This window comes from Gopherus evgoodei, chromosome 17, assembly GCF_007399415.2.
Source record: "Gopherus evgoodei ecotype Sinaloan lineage chromosome 17, rGopEvg1_v1.p, whole genome shotgun sequence".
NCBI classification, from domain to species: domain Eukaryota; kingdom Metazoa; phylum Chordata; order Testudines; family Testudinidae; genus Gopherus; species Gopherus evgoodei.
The window spans coordinates 5,906,802-5,929,783 of record NC_044338.1 but is presented as its reverse complement, the minus strand read 5'-3'; the positions used below and the strand labels follow the sequence as shown (position 1 = coordinate 5,929,783).

General features: G+C 36.5%; 1 protein-coding gene across 1 annotated transcript in view; it reads right to left on the bottom strand.

The window, feature by feature from the left end:
- Positions 1–1,147: 1,147 nt before the first annotated feature.
- Positions 1,148–22,982, bottom strand: part of BRIP1 (BRCA1 interacting protein C-terminal helicase 1) — a 112,567-nt gene continuing 90,732 nt past the window's right edge. Inside the window, 14 exon segments of the mRNA XM_030536627.1 lie at positions 1,148–3,800; positions 3,802–4,096; positions 4,099–4,155; positions 4,158–4,194; positions 4,196–4,236; positions 4,239–4,323; positions 4,326–4,381; positions 4,384–4,434; positions 4,437–4,460; positions 4,463–4,582; positions 4,585–4,623; positions 5,484–5,807; positions 7,522–7,604; positions 11,399–11,511. Of these exon segments, the coding sequence (XP_030392487.1) occupies positions 3,740–3,800; positions 3,802–4,096; positions 4,099–4,155; positions 4,158–4,194; positions 4,196–4,236; positions 4,239–4,323; positions 4,326–4,381; positions 4,384–4,434; positions 4,437–4,460; positions 4,463–4,582; positions 4,585–4,623; positions 5,484–5,807; positions 7,522–7,604; positions 11,399–11,511 (1,386 nt within the window). The 3' untranslated portion in view covers positions 1,148–3,739.

Genomic DNA, 22,982 nt, shown 5'->3' with positions numbered 1-22,982 from the left:
GAGTCCTTATGTAGAAAGGAGATGTCTATTACAAACTATGGTCTTAATTCTGCAAAGTGCTGAATAACCTCAAGTCCCACTGATGCTAATAAGGCACTTAGCACTCATTTCTACAAATTTAGATCTCTTGGGCAATTTTTCAATCCAGAAATAAGTGTCTCTATATTACTTATTGAAAATTTCAATTACAATAATTATATTAATCACTAATAAACCATACAGAACCATGCACATTATTTCACCTCACAGGAAAAAGGTAGTATATTTATTTTTCTTATATGTTATCAAGAGTTGCCACTACCACATTTAATAACTCCATTCAATCTACTCTTTATATTGTACCTTTCTTTCACAGATGAAGCCATTTCCCCTACTAGCAGCTTTCTTGGTTCTTCGTTTGCATGCTCTTTGCACATTCAGTCCTTTAATAAATTTGGAATTCGATTATTATTTTATGCACAAAAGAAATATTAATTATTGTTTCAAAATAATAGGATACTTTCCATAATTTAGATTTCACTGACTTGAGAAGTCCAAACACAGTTTTAGGTTAGTTTTAATTTAGGACAAAAAAAATTTACATGCAAAGTAGACAGCTAAGTAACCAATTTACTTTTGTTGTTTTGAATCACCACAAATCTCTGATAAATTTAAAAATAAAATGCTTTTCAATCACTGATGTGTATATATATGAGAACAAGAAGCTTGTGTGTGTGAGCACATGCATGTAGGACTAAATTTATAGTTTTTGCATTTAAAAAAGGTAGCAATACTAACTAGGCCTATGATTCCATCAGTTCTCCCAAGCAACTGTGTAACAGTCAGGATTTAGGATGGGTCTGGTGAATATCTGAATGGGAAACTCCAAAGAAAACTCAGTATCTAATGGGAATAGTGATGTTACTTCAATAGGTGGCAATTGTCCTAAGTCAATGTTATTATATATTGTGATATTATATATTGATATAGTAACTGCAAATTAACACAGTGCTTGAACATAGATAAGACCAGTTTCATGCATCAAAGAGTTTATAATCAAAACAAGATAAGTCAAGACATACACAAGACAAGACAAAAATTCAGGAGAGGAAGGGTCCAGAGGCTCCTTATGATAAGAAAACAGAGGAGAGATTTCCTATGAAAGACTTGAAAGAAGATAGAGAGAGTACTTGTGATTCAAGGCACAAAGCCAAAAGTGATAGAAGATTTTTATTATACATTTAGATTTAAACACAAAAATATAAAAAGGCATTTTCCATGTGACCTTCTGGAAAAGATTACGTCAGGCCTTTTAGAGTAGCATTCAAAACCCTACAAGGAGCAGAAGCCTGGCAAACCATGGAGAACTAGGCATTTTGGATGAACTATAAAACTAAGAGTAGCATTTAGATCAAGAATGTAACTACTGCAGTAGGCCCGAACAAGAAGTCTCACCGCTCCCGCCCCCAACCGTTAGGTTTCTTGCAGGAGTTATGAAAAGAAGCTCAGTCACCAGTATATAAATCTAACATAAGGGTTCCAATGTTAGCTGCTGGCATGAAGAAAGGAAGAAGGAAAGTTACTAGCCATCTGACCTACCAACCCCACAACAAAAGTTACTACTGACTGAAGATGGGTAGAGCCCTGTGCGGATACAAATTTATACCCACAGATGCAGATATCCACGGATATAAATCGGTATTCGCCAAACTACTTGGCTCTCCCGGGAACCGCAGCGATGAAAGGAGAAGAACATGGGACCACTGCACAAAGGAGTCAGTGCCCTGCACTGGCAGCTCCTCTGGCACAGCTGTACCACCCCCATCTCTCCCCGCATCCCTTCCACATCTCCAGTATGGTGGCATGCGTGACACTTGCACACACTAGTGCAACCAGGAAGAACTGCTGGTGAGCCTGATGCCTGGCAGTACAGCCATGCCAGAGGAGCTGCCGGCGTGCACTGGCTCCTGGGAGTGGCTGCCCCGTGCTCTGCTCATTTTGCTGCTGCAGTTCCCGAGAGGGCTCTGCGGTTCTGCGGACACCGATTTATATCCATGAATATAAATTTGTATCCACCTAGGGCTCTAAAGATGAGCTCAATAAAGTAAATATAATACTAATCTGCAGCATTAGGATTTTGTGGAATAGTTATGAGTCAGACGAAATTTGAGTTATAGCGACTGTTCTTATGTAAAAGGAGACTATTTTTACTTTATGTAATTTTTTTTCTTTATCTGCTGCAATAGAGGAAATAAGAATTTGAGCCAAAGGTCATGTAATGAATTACAGGTTAGTGCTAAATAATCTAATGCAGTATATGCAAAAGAGATATCATATTCTACCCATCTTTTACCATACTTGAACACATATGATTTAATCTTTTTAAAGCAATATTTAATATAGAAAGAAAAGAAGCTGTTTAATTCACAATACTTGATGCAAGAAAACGTACAGTTTTGAACAAGGGGATATCATAGCATTATTTAGTCTGATTATTAAAGAAAATGTCACATGTGCAATTCCAACTCAACTCATGTGCCAAATATATAAATGTCCACATAAATAATTTACATTGTCCCTGGATCCTCCCCCCCCCGCAATGTACTTCATTAATATAACAACAGAAACAAAAACTAGTTTTTCTCAACCATGTGTGTCACAATGTTTCATCACAGCAAAATCCTTCCTTCTGCATTAATCTTCAATGTCAAATAGTTAATTCACCACGTTAACCTGGGATACACGTGAGGCCCTGGAAATAATTATTCCAAATTTTGTGTTCTTTAAATGTCTAATAGAAGTTATTGCTTTATTTTGCAACAAGAACTCTCTTTGTTCTGGTTTTCAGTATGTAATAATGGCAGTAGGACCAAAATTTAGCCCAATATAATTAACAAAAATGTTTGAAATATTTCAAAATAAAATATACAGAGAAAAGTTTCAAAGTTCATGTGATATTTTACTTGGTCAAATACAGCATAAGAAGTGCATTTATAAGGTAGAAAAGTGAACTCTTCTTTGGCTGTCATTACATCTCAGAACCTGATCATAAAAAAGATCATCGAAGCAGCAAATTTTGAAGGGATGTCAATGATATTAGCTTATCTCAACTTTCTATTTACACATGAAACAAAGGAAGAATACGTAATGATGTTATTAGTATCATCAACTTTCAAGCAGTCTGCTCAATATCACTCATCTGCTGATATGTTCTTTTTGTGAAGAAAGACTTGAAGGAATGGAAAATGGCTCCCCTAATTTGGGAATCTAGGGTTGCTCTCGTAAATTAACTGGTGCTCAAGGAATGTGCCTATTCTGCATACTAATCTTTTAAAATATAACAGAAATGCACAGAATTATATCTGCTTGAAGTTTTATTTTCTTTGGGGGCTAAACAGCAATTGTTTGCTAGTGCTCAACACCAGATGAATTCAATTGACAGCGGAGCGATTTTGTCCTCACCCTATAGTTCCAGGTACAGTATTATTTGGTCTACAATTTATGATTCCCTGGGTCTTGTTTGGCTCTTTGTCCATACATTGTGAAGAAGAATCTTAATAAAGTCTGAAGAAAACAGCAGAGCAGTATTATTTGCATATGCAAAATAAAAAAAATATCAAATCAGATAACAGAGATAAAATGGAAAATACAATTCCACCATTTCTCTACTAGTGAGGCTACGTAGTCAATAAAAAAGCTACCAGAAATATAAGTGATTCATAATGAAGTTCATTTCTAAATTTCCTGTAAAACATTGTAGCTATGGACTAGTACTGCTCAATGAGAAGGAAGACACACCTTTGTTTCGTGATCTGGAAAGTTACTTGTCTTTTTCTGGTGTCCATTTCCAGATATTTTTTCTGTTCCACTTCTCCTGCTCTAGTAATACTTTCAGCATCACTATCTGCATTACCCTTAATCTTGTCATTTTGCATTATTATAGCTAATTCTGTGTTCATGTTATCATTACTTTTTATTTCTCCAACTGAGCTTACTACTTTTGAAGTACTGATTTCAAAAAGATCTTCAGCTACAATGCAAGCTCCATGTTCATTCTGATTCACAGTATTACTACATGTTTGAATTAATGGTTCAATTTGCTGTTCCTCTGATTCATCTCATCATAAAGTTCAGGTGTAAAATAGATACTGTCATCCTCAGCTTCTGCTTCTATGGTATATTTAACGTTGAAAGTTCAATTTTTCCTCTTACTGGAAGATAACTCAGTGCATTGATCTATGACTCCATCAGTGCAGAATTGCTCTCAGCAGGATGTTCTTCAGCAGCTGCAGCCTCACTCCTTTTTTCTGAGGAACTAGTTCTTTCCAGTTGTAAGGCTGTCTACTTGGTGTATGTTCTGTAAGCAATGACGACTGGCACTGGCGTTCATTAACAACAGGCGACTAGATTCAATAGTTCGTCTTTTTTGTTTGCACATAGCTTTGGAGATACATTCTTTTCATTCACAGGCAGAGGTGTGAAGTCAGTGGCTTATTGCTGAAGTATTGTTTCATAAGGTCAGCATTAGTCCAGCTATTCCTTTCTCCCTTCTTTTTGATGGCAGGACTTTTTTGGTTGGAATCCATATGTTTTTCTCTCCTCTCTCTTGGTGAATATAATTTTCTACACCAAAATTCTGACCATCTGTGAAAATCACAAAATACAACAGTAATTGATTTCGTTTTTGCCCTTATTTTACAATGCACTTATCACAGAATTATATTACGTTTACAGAATTATGTTATTATGTGAAATGAAATCCAGTATAAAGGGTTAGACCATCATCTAATTATGCATTGACTTAAGGGAGACAACTCACATGCCTAAAGTTAAAGCGTGTGGTTTGAGCTTGTAGGATAAGAGTCAACATCAGTATTTTTCACTTTAAGTTACTATGTTCTCTATTTGCAAATTCTCTTATCTGTCATAAATGGTTAGGACTACAGATGAGCTTAAGCCATCTAAATTCAGATTTGGATTCACACTTCTCAAAGTGTTGATGTAATTTGCATGCATAGTATTGATTTAGACAAGCTATTAGCGGTAGGGAGTACATGTGAAGTACAATTCTCTAAACTTTGGAAACAATCTGGAGCTAAGATTGTAGCTCAGACTCAACTCCAACTAAGATGCGAGTAAGTAAAATTAAAATAATGACACCATATGTGAATCCAACATTTTTTTTGCTACAATGTTAACATTGGTAGATGTAAATATACCATAAATTATCTTCAGATTATCTTCATTTTTTTCATACAGAACCAAGATAATGTCAGACAAGTTTTAAGTTTTAAGACAACGAGATGGGATGACAACTAATTGTTTAATCTCCTGAGCTAAGCTTACATATATTTGTGAGAAGTGGCCATTTTACAGCACAGCACTTCATAATTTTTTTTTTTTACATCTGTCTCTTTCAAGAAAGATGCACGATTTTATAGTCAACACAAAAATATCAGTTCTGAGAACTGTTAATGAAGTTTTAACATGGGAAATAAGCATACTTTTCTTTGTTGCCATGATGTTACTTGACTGACTGGATGCTGCAGAATTAACTGTGTTGATTGCTGTAGGCGAATGAGCTTCCAGGACCAAATTCTGCACCTTACTTTCAACAGGAACATCTGGTGACAGATGAATAGATGCCTCCCATAACGAAGCTGATGACGGATCTTTTGAACTTGAATGTATGAGCAGAGATTCACTATTACACTGGGTTGAAAAACCAGAGCCCACTTGATTTTTTTTAGCAAATGCATCCAACGAATCAAGTGCAGTACTAAAGTTCTCATGGTGCTGGATTTGTTGACGAATCCATTTGGATAATCCTAATGAAAAACAAAATCGGTACACTACAACCAAACTTACTTTATCTAGATTATATACAGTAGCTATTTCAAGTTACTAAATTGGGCGCTGTGTCCTGCAAATATTTACAAATGTTTAGCTTCGTCATGGGAATAGTCAAATTGACTTCAATGGAACTACTCCTGTGAGTAAGTTAAGCATGAGATTATTTACAGGATTGAAGTCTTGATTTATTTATAGCTTTCTATTAACATTTTTCAAAAACTAGAGTACGGATGGTCTTATAATTGATTTAAAAAATTCTCTATCCCATCTTCTCATTTTTCACCTACCCTTCTCTTAAAATAAATTTAAACTGATATCTACTGTTAAGGACAGCAGCAATGCTGAAGCCTTCCAAAATGTTCCTATTGTTGTCCTTTGATATCTGTGTAATGTTTCTCTTGCTTTCCTTTCTGTGCTCTTAATTTAAAGATCATGAATGATTACAAGAGGAATTTATGTATAGACTATATGTTTATTACAGCTTTTTCACTGCATGACAAAAATCTAGCAGTATTTAAATAGTTTGCAGGTTTTGCAGATTAAAAAATAGCGTGTTAGATTTTTTTGAAAGAATCACAATCACTTAATACTTCAAAAAATATCATACAAGATGCTCACGTGAACCAATATTAATTTTTATAATTATTGTATATCAGAAATCTTAAACAAACAAATGTTTTGATGAATCTGGAAAACTGAAGACTGAGAAAATTAAATTTCATAAACATTAAAAATACACCTTTTAATCCCTTAAAAATACTCTATATTAGGAAAGTTATTTTAATTAGCTTTTATTCTTTGAAAAAAATATTACTCTTACCAAATTCACAAACTCTTAGTGTGTGTGTGTAAATTACAATATTCTGCTTTTTCCCTTTTGTTTCCTCTCTTCAGTTATCTAAGCATTTGCCTAATCCAAAACAATGTCAGAAAACTGCTTATATGGCAGAATCTGAGCTCCACCTGCTGACTGGACACGAAAATTATCTCTTTTACATTATCCTTTTACTGTGGTTGTTTATAAAGGGAGAAGGGGCAAAGAAGCTATGCAATCTATTCCTAAGAAATTTCTCCTTGACTAGTGTCATGTAAGCCTTATTTTTGTTTTAGTTGCATTAATTTTACTAAGCATGAAAAAACTGAATTGCTCATGACAGCACAAACAAATGTTCAATGATGCTATGAAAGGAATGGTGGTGCCTCTACCTGTTCATGTCTACAAACCAGCTGGTTAAACCTCTAACTGCTAACATTAGCCCCTGCACTTCACTATGAGTGAAAAACTACTCATACAAATGAATGCAAGTCAGTACCTTTATTTTTCTATTTATCATGGATAATAGTTCTTACATATGTTATAAATTTCATTTTGAACAATGTCAGTTAAATTCTATAAACTGAAGTTTCCTCAATAAATCTTACTACCAGCATGTTCTGAATGGGAATTAAATTAAAATAACAGAATGACTAATTTGTGTGTTTCATTGCATTTTAAGCCTGACACCCAGAAGCAGGGTTTTACAGTTGTTCAGAATTCTAGCTGCACAACTGCCGACTTTAATGGATATATTTTATTGTAGCCTCTCCCCACATAACAGATTTCTTTGGGAAATCACCTCTTGAAGCCTAGATTTTCCAACACAACATCCTAATACTAGGATCTTTCCCAGGAGAATCTGAATATCTTACCAGTTATGTATTTATTAGGGTTACTCCTGAAGCGATCATCGACTAACACAAGAGCACCCCAATCCTTTTTGTGACGAATACACCTACAGGAGAACAATGAAAAAGAATTATAAATAAAATGTCTAAAACTGAAAACTATTTCTCTTTTGCATACAGCTGGAAGCACAAAAGATGCAAAGATGTGTCAGATGTGCTTTCCTGAGCTCCAGCAAGAGAGATATCTGTCAGAGAAGGAATGTAAAAACTGTATCAGAAGACAATTAAGCATAGAAACTGCTTTTTCACACAATTCTTAGAATCACAAGAATGACCATTTGATAACACAAACTAGGTCACACATTATTTCACAAACGGAGCACCTGATGTCTAATAATTACAACAGACGTTATTTGTTTGGCAATCTACTGTTGTAGGAAAGACAGGATAAGTACTGAAAGGAGAGTAGAGAAGAATGTAGGGGCAAGATATGGGAATGCACTGAGTGTGGCTGTACAAAGACTTATAAAACTATGTACTTGCTTTAGTATTTTCTGTCAAGGTTTTAATAAAATAAGGTTCTATACAAAGAAAAAATCAAGATGCAAGGTAATGATGGTTGTTGACTCTGTAATTAAAAGTTTGTTAAAAAGTGGCTTTCTGTAACAATCCTGAAGTGCTACTTTATAGGAAGCAATAATTATTTTTATAATATATGATCTTCTACAGTGTATTTCAGATAAGAGTTTTCAAAGAACTACACAAAAATAAATTAACTGGACTACACAATCCCATGAGAGATACATAAACATTATTATCCTTATTTTACAAATTAAGGAAAACTGAGGCAAAAAGTATCAAGGGGCAGTGGTTTTAGCCTATATCCACAGAAACAACAAGGAGTCCGGTGGCACCTTAAAGACTAACATATTTATTTGGGCATAAGCTTTTGTGGAAGAAAAGGAAAGAAGAAAAACCTCACTTCTGAAGAAAGTTTATGCCCAAATAAATCTGTTAGTCTTTCAGGCCTGGTCTACACTAGGGATGGGGTGTCGATGTAAGATACGCAACTTCAGCTACTGAAATACCGTAGCTGAAGTCGAAGTATCTTATTCCAACTTACCTCCCATCCTCACTGTGCAGGATCAACGTCGGCGGCTCCCCGTGTCGACTCCGCTACCACCGCTCGCTCCAGTGGAGTTCCGGACTCGACGGGAGCGCGTTCGGGAATCGATATATCGCGTCTAGATGAGATGCAATATATCGATCCCCGAAAAATCAATTGCTACCCGCCGATACAGCGGGTCGTCTGGACGTAACCTAAGGTGCCACCAGACTCCTTGAGGCAAAAAGAAGTCTGATTGGATATACAACATCACTGTGTCTAGAGATAGGATTAGAATCCAAATCTTCTAATTCACAGCATCATAACTAGCTCAGCTAAGAATTTTTTCTTGAATATCTTTAAAGCCTCCCATGAAAGAAAAAACTAACAAAACAATTCAAGGCAAAAGATTCCTTCCGAGCTTTTCATTTTTTAGTGCTTTAATAAGTGCTGTTTTAACTTGCCATTTAAATGAATTATATCTACTGGAAACAGATCCCACACTTTCAGTAAAGCAGCATTGCAAGGAGTTCATCGCCCAGTTGTCACCTGGTCATGCACACCATCTGGTATATTCCCAAAGGTTGTTATTACATTTCATGGACTTATGTTACTTCATATACGGTAACAGCACTATATTAAGAGAAAAGTGCCAGATTCAAGACTAACATGCTTCTGCTCCCAACAATCCCTGCAGGACTCTTTTACAGAAAGAAGCTTACATATCTGCGGCAACCACTTTCTAGGACTGTCAGCAAATCCTGTATTTTGATTTATATTCTCTTTTATAAATGCACTGAAATGTACTGGTTTTTCGTTTCCACGGCTCAATATAATAAAATCTGGGTCAAATTATAATATAAACCAGAATTATTCTCCCCTGTATGCAACTGAGGCTTTTCCAAATACTCCAGAAGGGGAGCCTGTCTTTCCCTTTCAGCTCAGGTTAAAGTGCATCCATTAAATAGTCAGTCATACAATGAAGACCTTTCATTAGCAACAGATTTTAAGTGAAAAATGTCTATATTTTTAGACAGACAAAATATTCTATATACAGGGGCGGTTCTCTGTCTTTTGCAGCCCCAAGCACGGCAATCAGGCGGCTTTCGGCGGCATGCCTGCAGGAGGTCTGCTGGTAATGCGGATTCGGTGGCATGCCTGCGGGAGGTCCGCTGGTCCCGTGCCTTCAGTGTACCCGCTGCTGAATTGCTGCTGAAACCATGGGACTGGCGGACCTCCCGCAGGCATGCCACCGAAGGCAGCCTGACTGCCACCCTCACAGCAACCAGCAGGCCGCTCCAAGCATGCGCTTGCTGCGCTGGTGCCTGGAGCCGCCCCTGCCTGTATACTACACAACCAAACTCTCTTCCTCAAACTCACTTCCTTCAGTAAGTCTTCCACCACTGATCACCACTCTTGCACCCTCCTGGAACTAAATTTTTTTATTTTTAAAATTACTCTCACTCCCCAAAAGGAAATTAACAAGATAGATATCTAACAATGAGTATGTATATCATGATCTTTTACTATTCTCCATCATATTCCCCCAATCCCTTCCCCACCCACTATATACATCCCTCGCATGCTGTAGGAAGTCAAATTTAGGGTACTTCTGCACAGCATGAGTATAAACAGCAGCATAGCAAGTGAGGCATAGCTTAGGCAAGAAGAGAAAAGACATGTCTGAAGAGTGGAGGCATCTATGCGACTAAAATACTATATAGGCTCTCTATTCACCCAAACTATGCCTCCCCATCTATACTGCTAATTTTGGCAGTGTAGTGTCCTGCTGCTTTCCTGCTGCTGGAGCCATTCCCCTCTGCAGGAAAGACTACCCCCCAGTGGGGACAGGCTCTGCCAGCTTCCACTGCTGAAGCCCTTCCCTGCTGCCGCCCTACCAGAGCCTTTCCCTGCTGCCAGAGCCTTTCACTGCAGTCCAGGAAACGTTCTGGCAGCAGGACACTGCTAAAAATAGCAGTGTGGATGTGGGAGGTGGTGCTTGGGCATGTAGAAAGCCCATATATACTGTAGGGTTCTAGCAGGTCTCCACTCGCTGAAGCAGTGCCTCACTGGCTACACGGCTATTTATACCCATTCTAGCTGTGGGTTTAGTGTCTCTATTCCATATGCCACTGCAAGTGTTGACCTCAATTAGTTCCAATAAACACTACTCTTTCAGAAAGTCTCAGTGACAGCAGTCATGTCAAAAGGAACCCAGTTACCATGCAATCTCTTTAAAGCAGTACTGAGGACAACAGCTTGATTACATTCTCACTCCCCAATCATTGTTCAGCAAAAACATCAGCTTGCCAAATATCTTGCCTCTTGATTTGCAAGACGTCAGTCTAGTTTTAACCGCGTTAGTTGTTACAAGACATTTGTTCCATAGAGTACTCAGGGCAGAAATATTTACAAGGCAGGAATTATAGTTCACAAAGTTATTTACTTTGAAATGAAAGATACCCACTGACTTAAGTGTCAGTAGGAAATCTTTGCATTTGATACTTCCATGGCCCTAATTGCTCTATAAAATATGAAAGAGTTCCTGAATTTAAAAGGGCAATACAGTTTCCTAATTAATATTTGCTTGATGTGTTATGGCAACCTCTTACAGTTAGATTTTACTGATGCCTATCTGAAGAAAGCAGAAATCTGAATATCTGTATTTTAAACAATTCCAAGGATAACATGAAGATGACGTGCAAAAATACCTCCAGTGCTAAGAATGAGGGATTGATCATGCTCGAGAAAGGAGTTTAAAAATGAAAATATTTAAATAATATTCAGTTCTCTGACCTGCCGAGTGCCTGGTTGAGAGCCCTGTAAGCTTGAATTTCATACCACTGGCTACCTGGTAAAAGGCCTCTTGTCTTTGAGTGCTGGTCATTGTATTTCCTCTTTAACTCAACCTAAAATAAAGTCAAAATATTATTTTAAATATTTCCTTTTGCAAAATTATACAGTAAAATTAAAAACACACCAAAGTGGTTAATCTATTGGGTATAAGAGAGAGTGAGGGAGGAGGTTGTTAGATAGAACGCTGTGTTAAAAAAAAATCTTTCTTTCCAGAGGAAATTTCATCCAAGCCCTGCTTAAACCACAAGTGAAATGAGTTTGGTGGTCCCATCTCAGACCCTATTTGTTCACAACAAACCACTAACCAATTAAGGATAATGACCATTCTTTGCTTAAGATTAGACTAGCGCTGTCTCAGACTAAAGGCAGAGCTGTGTGCCTGGTAATAGCTAATATTAGTGTCATTTGCATAAGAACCACCGTTCATCAAATATAATTGAAATAATATTTTAATGCTAAGCTTCTAGCTCTCATTTTGCAAAAATATCATAAAATTCATAATTGAAAGTTTTATCACAAATTTTTGGAATGTGCAAAGTGGAGATAATTTTGGACATGTGTTTCCTGTATTGACTCATCAGTGTTTATATATTTCAGTTGTACAGTAAGTGTTGATGCTGTATTTTCTAAAAATACAGTGGAGTTTAGGACCTATTTTCCAGTCTTTGAGAAATTACAGATTAGCTTATCAACAGACCTAATAAAAGGCAGTAAGAATTTTTATATATTCTACATAAAGTTTACAATACTGAACATTGTTTCAGTTGAACATTGCAAAGGATTTGTGTAATCACTCTAAGCTTTTATGTCCACAGATATAAATTGTATCTACTTAACCATGAATGATCTAAAACACTACAATATCCAAAACTTACTTGATTGACTGCTCTCTATTAAACTTCTAAATAATATTTCTGTTTTTCAGGTATAATTCATGTTCTTCACTCTGCTTATTTTACTCATACGTAATATGGGGTTCACTCAGTAATAGCTTATCACTCACAATACAGTAATCATATGTTTATCCAGACCTCAGTGGCCTGCTGGTAAAGGATGGATAAGCACTAAATTTGGTCATTTCCATCATTTTCAAGTATAGTCTAAGACTGACTCCTGCCATGCCATACAACATCATCCTCATTTCATTCCTTACAGCAGACAGCAGAGTACTCCAGTTGCTAAAATCACATACCATCCAAGCTTACCAGGCTACCAGAGCACACCTAATTGTATCCAACACAGCTAGTTTCTGTCAAGGAATACACAACTGACAGACATGTGCAACGGTTTAATACTGGGAGTAATTCCCTCAACACCTGGCAGAACTGCAGAAAAGAAACTGCATGTAGTGTAATTGTAGCTGTGTCAGTCCCAGGATATCTTTTATTGGACCAACTTCTGTTGGTGAGAGAGACAAGCTTTTGAGAGAACTGACATGAAGAAGAGCTCTACATAAGCTCGAATGCTTGGCTCTCTCACCAACAGAAGTTGGCCCAATAAAAGATATTACCTCACCCACCTTGTCTCTCTAATATTCTGGGACTAATACATCTAAAACACCACAGCAGACATGGGAAGTAAACGTAATATTTGGGCAAAGGAGGGAACACTTCTGAAGTACTACCATGTTTTTTTAAAAAAGAAAAGGAGAAGTAAATGAAATAAATAATAAATTTCTGCTCTATAACCTGAACTCAAAGGCATTTCTTACATAAATCCTGGACTGCTGGAGCAGCTGTGTAGTATGTTGCCAGCTAGAGAAGAGGGCTAGGATCTCCTGGGCCAGAGTCAGTAAGGAGTGGTAAGCCTCCTGGAGGAAAAAGCCAGCTCCCCCAGGTAAATGGAACCTCTCCTCGCTAGTCAAGGAGCAGTGCTGATATCAACTACAAGAGAAACCCCTTGCCATCCCATTTCAAACACAAGGATAATGATTATTAAAGGTCCATTCTGAGAATGTGAAGAATGATCTCTTATTTGGAAAATATATCCAGCTCCAATATATATTTTCAAAATGTATTGGTTTAAAAAAGACATAAAACTACACAAGAAAGGTTCTTTTCACTGCTCTTTTGCACAGTATTAACCTTTTTAAACTGACATCTGAAAGGACATGCTTCAGGAGAGAAAACAGCAGACTTCTAACCACATCTGACAGGTAACTTTCAACTTGAATTTGGGTAAGAAATTTTTATTTGTTACTTATGCCCTTTGAAACAGCTGTCAAATTTACAATCAATCTTTACAGTCAGAAAGTAAATTCAGTTGATTTCACAGATTTAATATTTGTTCCAGTCACTCAGAGTTTATTGACTGGTACATACGGTTTCCTTTGTTATTTTTGAACACATAGAAGCCTTTTCCCCCAAATAGTTTGTAAACATTCATATAATTCTTTACAAAAACCTTTAAACTGTAATTACACATATCTGTGTATTACATACATGTAACCGCAGTTAGAATAACCAAAGACAGTACTTTTAAATGATTTGAGGTGGAGAATAAAATGTAGGAAACAATCTAAGAAGTGGGGTAAACCTAATGAATATTTTAATATATTAAACAGCCACAAAGTTCTTCTGAAAGTATTTCATAGTACTCTTACTCTCATGATAAATTTCTCAACATGATTTCTTCACAAAGCCTTTTGTCAACATTAATACTTTTATCATTTCTATAGTTTCTTGCTACTTTAAAAGTCTAGTAAAGCAATATCAGAATAACTTGTCATTCTGTTTTACACCAATTACAATTATTGCAGGCAGTGTCACATCTACACACAGAGGTATATTCATATAAATAAAGTCAGCAAAAACATTGTCACATCAGATAACAAATATTGAGGTCTATATATAATTATATGAACAATGGATGACAAATAAAGTATTCCGTTTCTCTCACTCTAAAGATCAGGTTTCAGCATGAAGTGACTATTTAGATTGCTGAGAGTAAGGATTCATTATAAGTCTAGTAAAGGTAAAAGGCCAGTGCATGTCATTTTAATCCAATCAGAATCTATTTCATTGTATAACTCTGAATTATCAGGAATCAATCAACACCCAATTTCGAAATGACCTGATGCATATGTGAAAAAGCCAGTTTCTCCTGCTAGCAACTATCCTAAAATGTGCAGTAAACCACAGGCTAGAAGGGATTAGTTAAAATGTCAAAAGACAGCCTTTTACTTTACCTGTTCATCCTTAAAAATATACTCTTAGCTATCAGGCATGCTTTACAGACAAATAGTTTCAGCAAGCCGGCAGCAGAAGGCCTATGGCAAGCTCTGCCATCTTGCAGCTGTCACAGAGATTAGTCTTTGATCTAATCTGGGAGGTCATGGTCACAGCCACATTAGCTGAAGTCTAACAACATTATACTGTTAACTACTCTTTCTTTTAATACTTAATTAGACAGACTTCCCCCATTATGGAAAGTTTAACTGAGAAATTTGCTGAGTTTCAACAAAAACTAAATGATATAAACAAACTTTGCTTACTGTGATTTGGAGAGATTTTGCAGCAGTTTATATTACAATTCAAATGTACTTTACAATGCTTTCCTAAGCAGAAGGCTATCACTAGAGAAAGTTAAAAAGCATTTTACTAGACAAGCTCTTTGGGGATGGTTTTGAAGGGTGATGGAGACTGGTTTAGGTGAAATGACAATGCTTCACCTGCGAAGACCTGGATTCATCTTTGATTCAGGTGATACACGAAATAATAGCCTGGCTAGCCTATGGTGAAAACAGCATTAAATACTCCATTATGGCCACATGCTGAGGTGATGCTTAGGAGAGTAACTGGGGTGTGGAACGTCAGAGTGGAGGTTTATTTACAGCGTTACATGAAGAAACCTGTATAGTGCCTTAACTTGCACGTGTCAGAGAGCAGCACATTATTTAATTTAACAAAACCAAACACTTTTAATATATAACATTAGGGCATCGCAAAGAGCAGCTTATTATGAATTAATAGCTTCTGGAGAAAAAACAAACAGTGGGATGATTCTAGCCACAGCAACATTTAAATTGTATACTTTTAGTTTAATGTTTCAGTAAATAAAAAAAAAATTTCCCTTTATGGCAGTTTCATATAAAACTGAGGTGAATATAAGTGCATATGACACTAGAAGTTTAAGATACCATCACATAAACAATATATATGAGAAATATTAGACTGTCTTATTCACTCATGAAAGCTCTTTAGGACTAAGAGTTCAACCCATAAATAAGAATAAGAACTAATCTGTTAAAACTACTGATTAAACTATTAAGAAACTTTACTTCAGTAAAAATAAACACATTGTCCACCAGACACTCAGGCAAAATGTTTTATCTTCAGCCAAGGACTAGGACCTTAGACCTAAACAGTTTATAGCAAACCAAACTGGAAGAGAGAGAATGTGCATTAGGAGCATTACTGTTCAATATCAGCATACCATAAACACATGTATCAGTATAAATATCACAATATAAATTTCAATGGCTAAACTAAAGTACAAGGTATTATATGCCGAGTAACTTAAATAGACAAAATCAGTATGGTTGTGTTTTATTTTATCTGGCCTATTTCAAGATTTTTTAGAGGCCGTATTTTATTTAACCAAATGCAGTGCTATATTTTGCTAAAATGGAAAAAAAAACCAAACTGGGTCTCTGCCACAAGTTAAAAGTCATGCTCACTCTTAGATATAACAGCACTTCAGAAACTATTTTTTCCAATGTTCTCTATGTTCCCTTTTAAATTACAAACTGATACACAACAGAAAGAACACTGAAGACAAGGCAAAACTCAGCATTGTAATGACATAATGTAAACACTGAAGGCAGCACTGATGAAAACCCTCCACCAGAAACCTGCTACCTTCTTTATAGTACCACTGGTGGTGCTTTGAGAGTCACTGCTAAAGAGACTAGAGATACGATGATTCCAGATTGGATAAGGCTAAACAAATATTGACACTCTACCAATATATTTGTGCATTTATGGGTACACATACATATCCCTCCCCTACATCCTTCCACTGCAGATTTAAAAAGCAAAAATTATTGTGACAGACCCAGGCCAGTGGGGTACAGGAGTCTGGTAGAGGGCAAATATACTGGTCACTGGGTGAGTAGTTTTCTGTTCCCTGAGTGACCAGAGCAGGAGCTGCACTAGAGAACTCAGGAACCTACTAGAACCAATTAAGGCAGACAGGCTGATTAGAACACCTGCAGCCAATTCAAGGCAGGATAATCAGGGCACCTGGGTTTAAAAAGGAGCTCACTCCAGTCTGGGAGGGGGAGTCAGAGGAGAAGAAGTGTGTGGAGGAGTGGGAGCAAGAGGCGCAAGGAGCTGAGAGTGAGAGGCTGTGCTGTGGAGGACTAAGGAATGCAAGCGTTATCAGACACCAGGAGGAAGGTCCTGTGGTGAGGATACAAGAAGGTGTTTGGAGGAGGCCATGGGGAAGTAGCCCAGGGAATTGTAGCTGTCATGCAGCTGTTACAGGAGGCACTCTAGGACAACCTGCAAACCACAGGGCCGTGGGCTGGAATCCGGAGTAGAGTGTGGGCCCGGGTTCCCCCCAACCTCTCAACTCCTGACCAGACACAGGAGAAGTTGACCCAGACTGTGGGGAAGATCACTGAGGTGAGCCAAATCTGACAAATAAGTGCAGGACCTACCAAGGTAGAGGAGGAACTTTGTCACAATATATTAAAAAAAAAAAGAAAAAAAAAAAGGTCTTAAATCTATCTTCTTAAAATCTCATGTCCAGTTAGGATCTGCCTTCATACTTGTTCAGAACATACTTGCCATCTAGTCACCCTCTTGATGAGTGCCAAGTGACCATAAAAGTTTGTGAATGTAGGAAAGTGAAAGACATCATATCCCTTATTTTCTTTTTTTGTTTGAAATTTTTTAAGTAGAAGTAGCATAAACAGTTGTAGCATTTAACATTTTTTCCTTCAAAAGTAGTAACAACATCTGTGAGAATTAAGACTAAATAGTGAACATGTAAAGACCAAGGTACATCACAGAACATGTTTCACTCCTCAGAAGGCTCACTAAAGCTGTATCTAAACACACAGTCTCAATTTGTTAACCATAAAGACTAAGATATTAACAGTAGGACACTACTTTCAAACTGGTTTGCAGTCATTTCATGGGCAAACAAAGGCTTGAAATATGCAATGTCTATCACCTGTAACCTGTCAAACCAGTTTCTGTTTATGCTGTAGGAATAGCTATTTTATAATCATACCAATGAACACCTTGCAGAGTGCTAAAGATAAAATCCAGATTACTTAATACAGATCATTATACCTCACTTTCACACACAGTTGCCACATCTTTCTGTTTAAAAAAAAATCTTCACGTGTGTATAGCGTTTAAAGATATGCTAAGGGTCAATACTATCTTTCGATACGATCAAGTCTTTGTATTGCTTGGTTATCTATAGAATGCTGTGCTGTGTCTCTCTGTCGCCACCCACAGTCTTCTGTAGCACTGCTATGGGCTGGATAATCAGACAAGCTCAGCTGTGTGCAATCATATCGCCTTCTAGTGGCTGAAGCTTACTGAGGCTATAAACTAATCTTACTACAAGAGCACAAATATTTCACAAGTTGACACTAGCAGTTTTAATATCTAATTTATTTTTAAGGTTTAAAGGCCCACAAAAATATCCGCCTTAATGTATGGGCATGAATGTGAAATAAAAGGGCACGAATAGTGCAAAGCTATCTGAACTCTAAAATATTTTAAGTAATCAACTCCTTTTTTTGACTGCCGTCCTTAGAACGTCACGGACCTCCCAGTCCCCACCATGCAGATCTCAACCTCTCCAACATACACTTTTTAGGGTTTTTTTCTGTAACGGTAATCGAGAAGAAGGTTCTCATCTCTGTAGTTACATCTGCAGCTCCAGAACACAGCACCATATATTCAAATCTCTGCATTTTGCAGACTGCTTCTTCCATACAGTACAACTCAAAAATGACTGGGCTCTGGAGTTCATGGGGTTTGAATGGAGCAGTACTGCGGGCCATGTCTCCTGTAATGGAGATGGAATCAAAGCTAGTCAAAAATCAAGGAAATGGCAGATGGAAACAGAATGAGATAAGTCACAATAGGGAAGAGAGGCTGTAGAGTAAAAAAATCACTGAGGCAATTTGATAGACTAACCCCATAATCAAACTATAAATATGAGGGAGCACCCATAGACAACTATCATGATCCTGCATCTTATCATTTCTCTGTGTATCTTTCTGTGCCAGAACAGTATTAACAACTACATGTGAACAGATATATTCTTTTATTTTTGATCCACCAGAGTGCCTTTTCACTGGAAGCACTTCATTCATTCCCAAGTATTCTCACTCTTAATCCAGTGACAAAGACTGTAGGAAAGATGTATATAATGTTAGAGCCACTGAACACTTTAGTATTGTCAACGACAGCATGTGGCATTTCACCGATCTTGAAGTTTTGCGGTTTGACAAATCATCTAGCACATTCACCCCAGGCCCATTACTATCTCAGTCTTGTAGGCTTTGAGGACTGTGAACAAGTGACTTGATTAAAATCTAATGCAACCAAAAACTCTCCTCTGAAGAGGAAAATTCAATCCATTTCCAGCTGAAGCAGAAATGAAAAAATCAAAACAGCTTCCCCTGAGGTACAACGCTGCTGCATACGCGCAGTGCCACTGCGTCTAAGGTGAAGTGGTAAGTGTCAGTCATCCTTACAAATCCCCAAGGTGATAGTCTCACTTTTACAGCCTTCAACATTCTTGACAGTAGAGTAAAACTTAAAGGTCAACACTACTTGCTAAGGACAAGATAAACACAAGAAAATCACTTTGGAATTTTTCATGGATCAGAAAAGTAAACTATTAAAGGTAAAAGAAAAGTTTCGATTTGCTCTATTATTTATCCAAAGGCTTAAACTGAGGGATATATTTAGGGATGACTCTCTTAATCTGTGCCACCATATTGACATTACTGTTGCACCAGCAGAAGAGAAATGCATCCACTAGCCTTGTCTGATAATCTGAACTTAAAATGTATCTTCTAAGCCAGAGGAATTCTATAGTTTACAAAATTTTGCAGATAGTTACCAAAAACCCAGCCTCTACTATCCATAATTTTTTATTTACATAAAAACTTTTTGCAGCATAATTAGTACTGGGAATAATGGTGGGAGAGGAGTTATTTTTCAGTATTAGCAAAATAAATGTCTTTAAGGCAAAGGATGTATAGTCTCTCTAAAATTTCTTTCTGCTTCAGGCTAATACGCAAAATTGACAGCAAGCATAGCTTACACTTGTTGAATGGCTTTTAAAATTTTCGAGACAAAAACAAAAAGCACTCTGAATTTAGTTTTATCACCCCTTTCTGGCCACATTCTCCACAAAAAGTGGCTCAAATGCCAAAGCTAAACTTTTATCTACATCTGGTATTTAAGTGGGCTAAACCCTAACTTATTTTCCTCCAAAGAGAAAAAATTGAGAACAAGAGCAATATCCTCCCAACCACCTTGACAAGATGTCATGTTTTACATACCACAGTCCTCAGTAACCACTGCCATTGTTACTATACTTTACAACAGGGGTAGGCAACCTACGGCACGGGTGCTGAATGCGGCACGCAAGCTGGTTTTCAGTGGCACTCACACTGCCCAGGTCCTGGGGGGTTCTGCATTTTCATTTAATTTTAAATGAAGCTTCTTAAACATTTTAAAAGCCTTATTTACTTTACATACAACAATAGTTTAGTTATATATTATAGACTTTTATAGAAAGAGACCTTCTAAAAACGTTAAAATGTATTACTGGCACGCGAAACCTTAAATTAGAGTGAAAAAATGAAGATTCAGCACCCACTTCTGAAAGGTTGCCGACCCCTGCTTTACAATAACAAGCTGGAATAATTTATGGTACCTGGTTGCAAGACAATCACATAATGCCAATTACCTGGAAAACTTAACACACACATAATTAGTAATCTTTTAATACTCACAATTTGAATACATGCCTCTTGAAATTTCAAACTATGGCCCCTAATCACTGTTATTGTAAATCTGGGGGCTTGCTAATAATGTTGTGCATTGCAATCTTCTACAAATAATCAAATCTATTCATCACAACCTTTACTATTTTAAGAAGGTATTTTATTCAATTTGTTACTAAATATACTTGTACAGTGATGGAAAGGAGAGGGGCACATGAGCATCTAGATGGATAGCACTCATATCCTTATTCACTGGCCCTTCCTTTAGATCAGATGACTTACTATTCTTTTAAAAACCAGCTTCTATAAGAGCATCCTTTGAATAGTATCTCATGTTTATTTTTCCTTTAAAATTTTATAAGGGTTTTTTATGATCCCGTTAGTGTTTGCCCCTTTTCAGCAAGGGAGAAACTGACTGTACAAAAGAAACAATGAAATTGACCACACTTTTGCATTTGATATCACTTAGTGTAAGCAATAAAGTTATTTTTTGAGTGAGTTTTTCAGTTATACTGAACATATGGTGTTTCTTGTAATTACAGCAGATATACTATTTTAAGTCAGTTAACATAATTTAACATAATAACAAGTTGATAGTTTTCCTTTTAAAGCAAAATTGTTCAGAAACAAACAGTTTAGAACTTTCAAAACTGTAGAGCAATAATAAAACATCCAGTTTCATTTTAAAGAGACACTTTAAACTTCATTGTATAGTATTCAAATAATGCCAAAAATCTTTGTAACAACATTTCCAAAAAACTGTAACTATGTATCAATTTTCCTGTATCTTAAAATGACTATTTACTTTTCCCAAAACATGATGGGATTAAAAATGAAAATTTCCTAATTCTAGGATTTAGCTATTTAATATTAGTATTTGCATGGCTCACAGTATCTGTTTTTTATTAACTGATTTTTTTAATTGACTCAAGTGTGAAAGTCATAGGTAAATGAGGACCATAACTGCTTCCATGAAGTGATAGTCTACACTAGTGCAAGAAAAATGAACCAACAGTGTCATGTAGAACAGAAGCTTCATTTTCATTCAGAATAAAAATGTATTTCAGTCAGCATTTAACTAGTGTAAATTTCTCTTTCCCTATACAAGGAACAATAAGGAAAAAATACAAGCTAAAAAGGTTGAGACACGGATGGAAATAAGTTTAAATATTAAGAAAAGTTGCTGTTTATTAACTGGAAATTTCCATCACCAGTTTTGATTTGTTGATTCTTCATCAAAGAAGTGAAGAAACCCCAGCAGTACAACTGATTTCTTTACATTAAAATACTGAATACATAGCAATGAAAAATGAAATTCAAATGTGTTCCATCATGGCTCACAGATTACACTCCTGGAAACAATAAGAAGGGTATTTGCCTTCATAGTTTATATTCAAATCATAGCAGCTGACTAAAGGAAATATGTAAAAGATTCTCATTATAAGTCAAACCCTCTTCCAGTTGCTGAATAATATCAATGCACAGAAACTGCAGTGTTATCCAGTTTATTTTCTTTTTACACATCTATTCACATAAAAGGGTTTGAATGTTTTTCCTACATATTTTGGTTGAGTAAAGGTCTCACTTAACTGTTCTACAATTATAAAGTATGCTCTACTGTGGTACACTCAAAAAAGCACCTGGGAAGTGGAAGTCGAGAAATCCTATCTGGGAAAGTCAGGTTAATGCTTGCACTATCAGAGTTGCCCATTATCAACATTTCGTAGCAAGTCTTTTTATTTTCAGGCCCCCAAAGAAAGAACAGTAAATTATGACTTGAACTAAACAAGTCACACTTGGCTCCAAAATCAAATTTTCCTACCTCTATTTTCAGGTCCCTGAGGTAGGCAGAGGAAATCCTGGTCACAGCCAAAGAAGTCATTTTGGCTCTGAAACATATTTTCCTGCTTCTTTAGAGCCAAACTCGACCACTGAAAGTACTACAGCTTTACATAGTACTTTAATGTTTCTCTTTTTATTCTTGCTGTAGTAATCTGATTCTTAAACAATATGAAGGCATTTTAAATAATACAGAATTGGTCCTATGGTCTCCTTTTCCTAAACATCATCTTTTTTTTATTGCGGTCCAGTATTCTTCCAAGTCTTAATTATCTTCATTTCCATAATATGAAGAAGGTAGGTTTAAACTGTTAAACTAATGCATTTAAAACAATATGTGCCTAGAATGCTGGATTGGGCCAAATGCCGGGAGGGGAAGTCAAAATAAATAAATAATATCCTAAAAGGGTTCTTGTTTTCAAACAAACAGATTAAGTACATAATACGAACTACAATTTAAAATCTCTACCATTATTTAAGTAGACTGAACATATTATTTGAAAACCTTTTTCCTCTCATCCTTAACTACCTGAAGTAGCACCTTATGTTTTCTCCAATGATATGGAGAAAATTACATTTAGCATTATACCGCATACTTTACAATGGGACTTTTACCTGAGTAAAGACTGTAGGATTGGATCCATAACATTACAATTCCAAACATACAGAATTATTTTAGCATCAAACAACATGAAT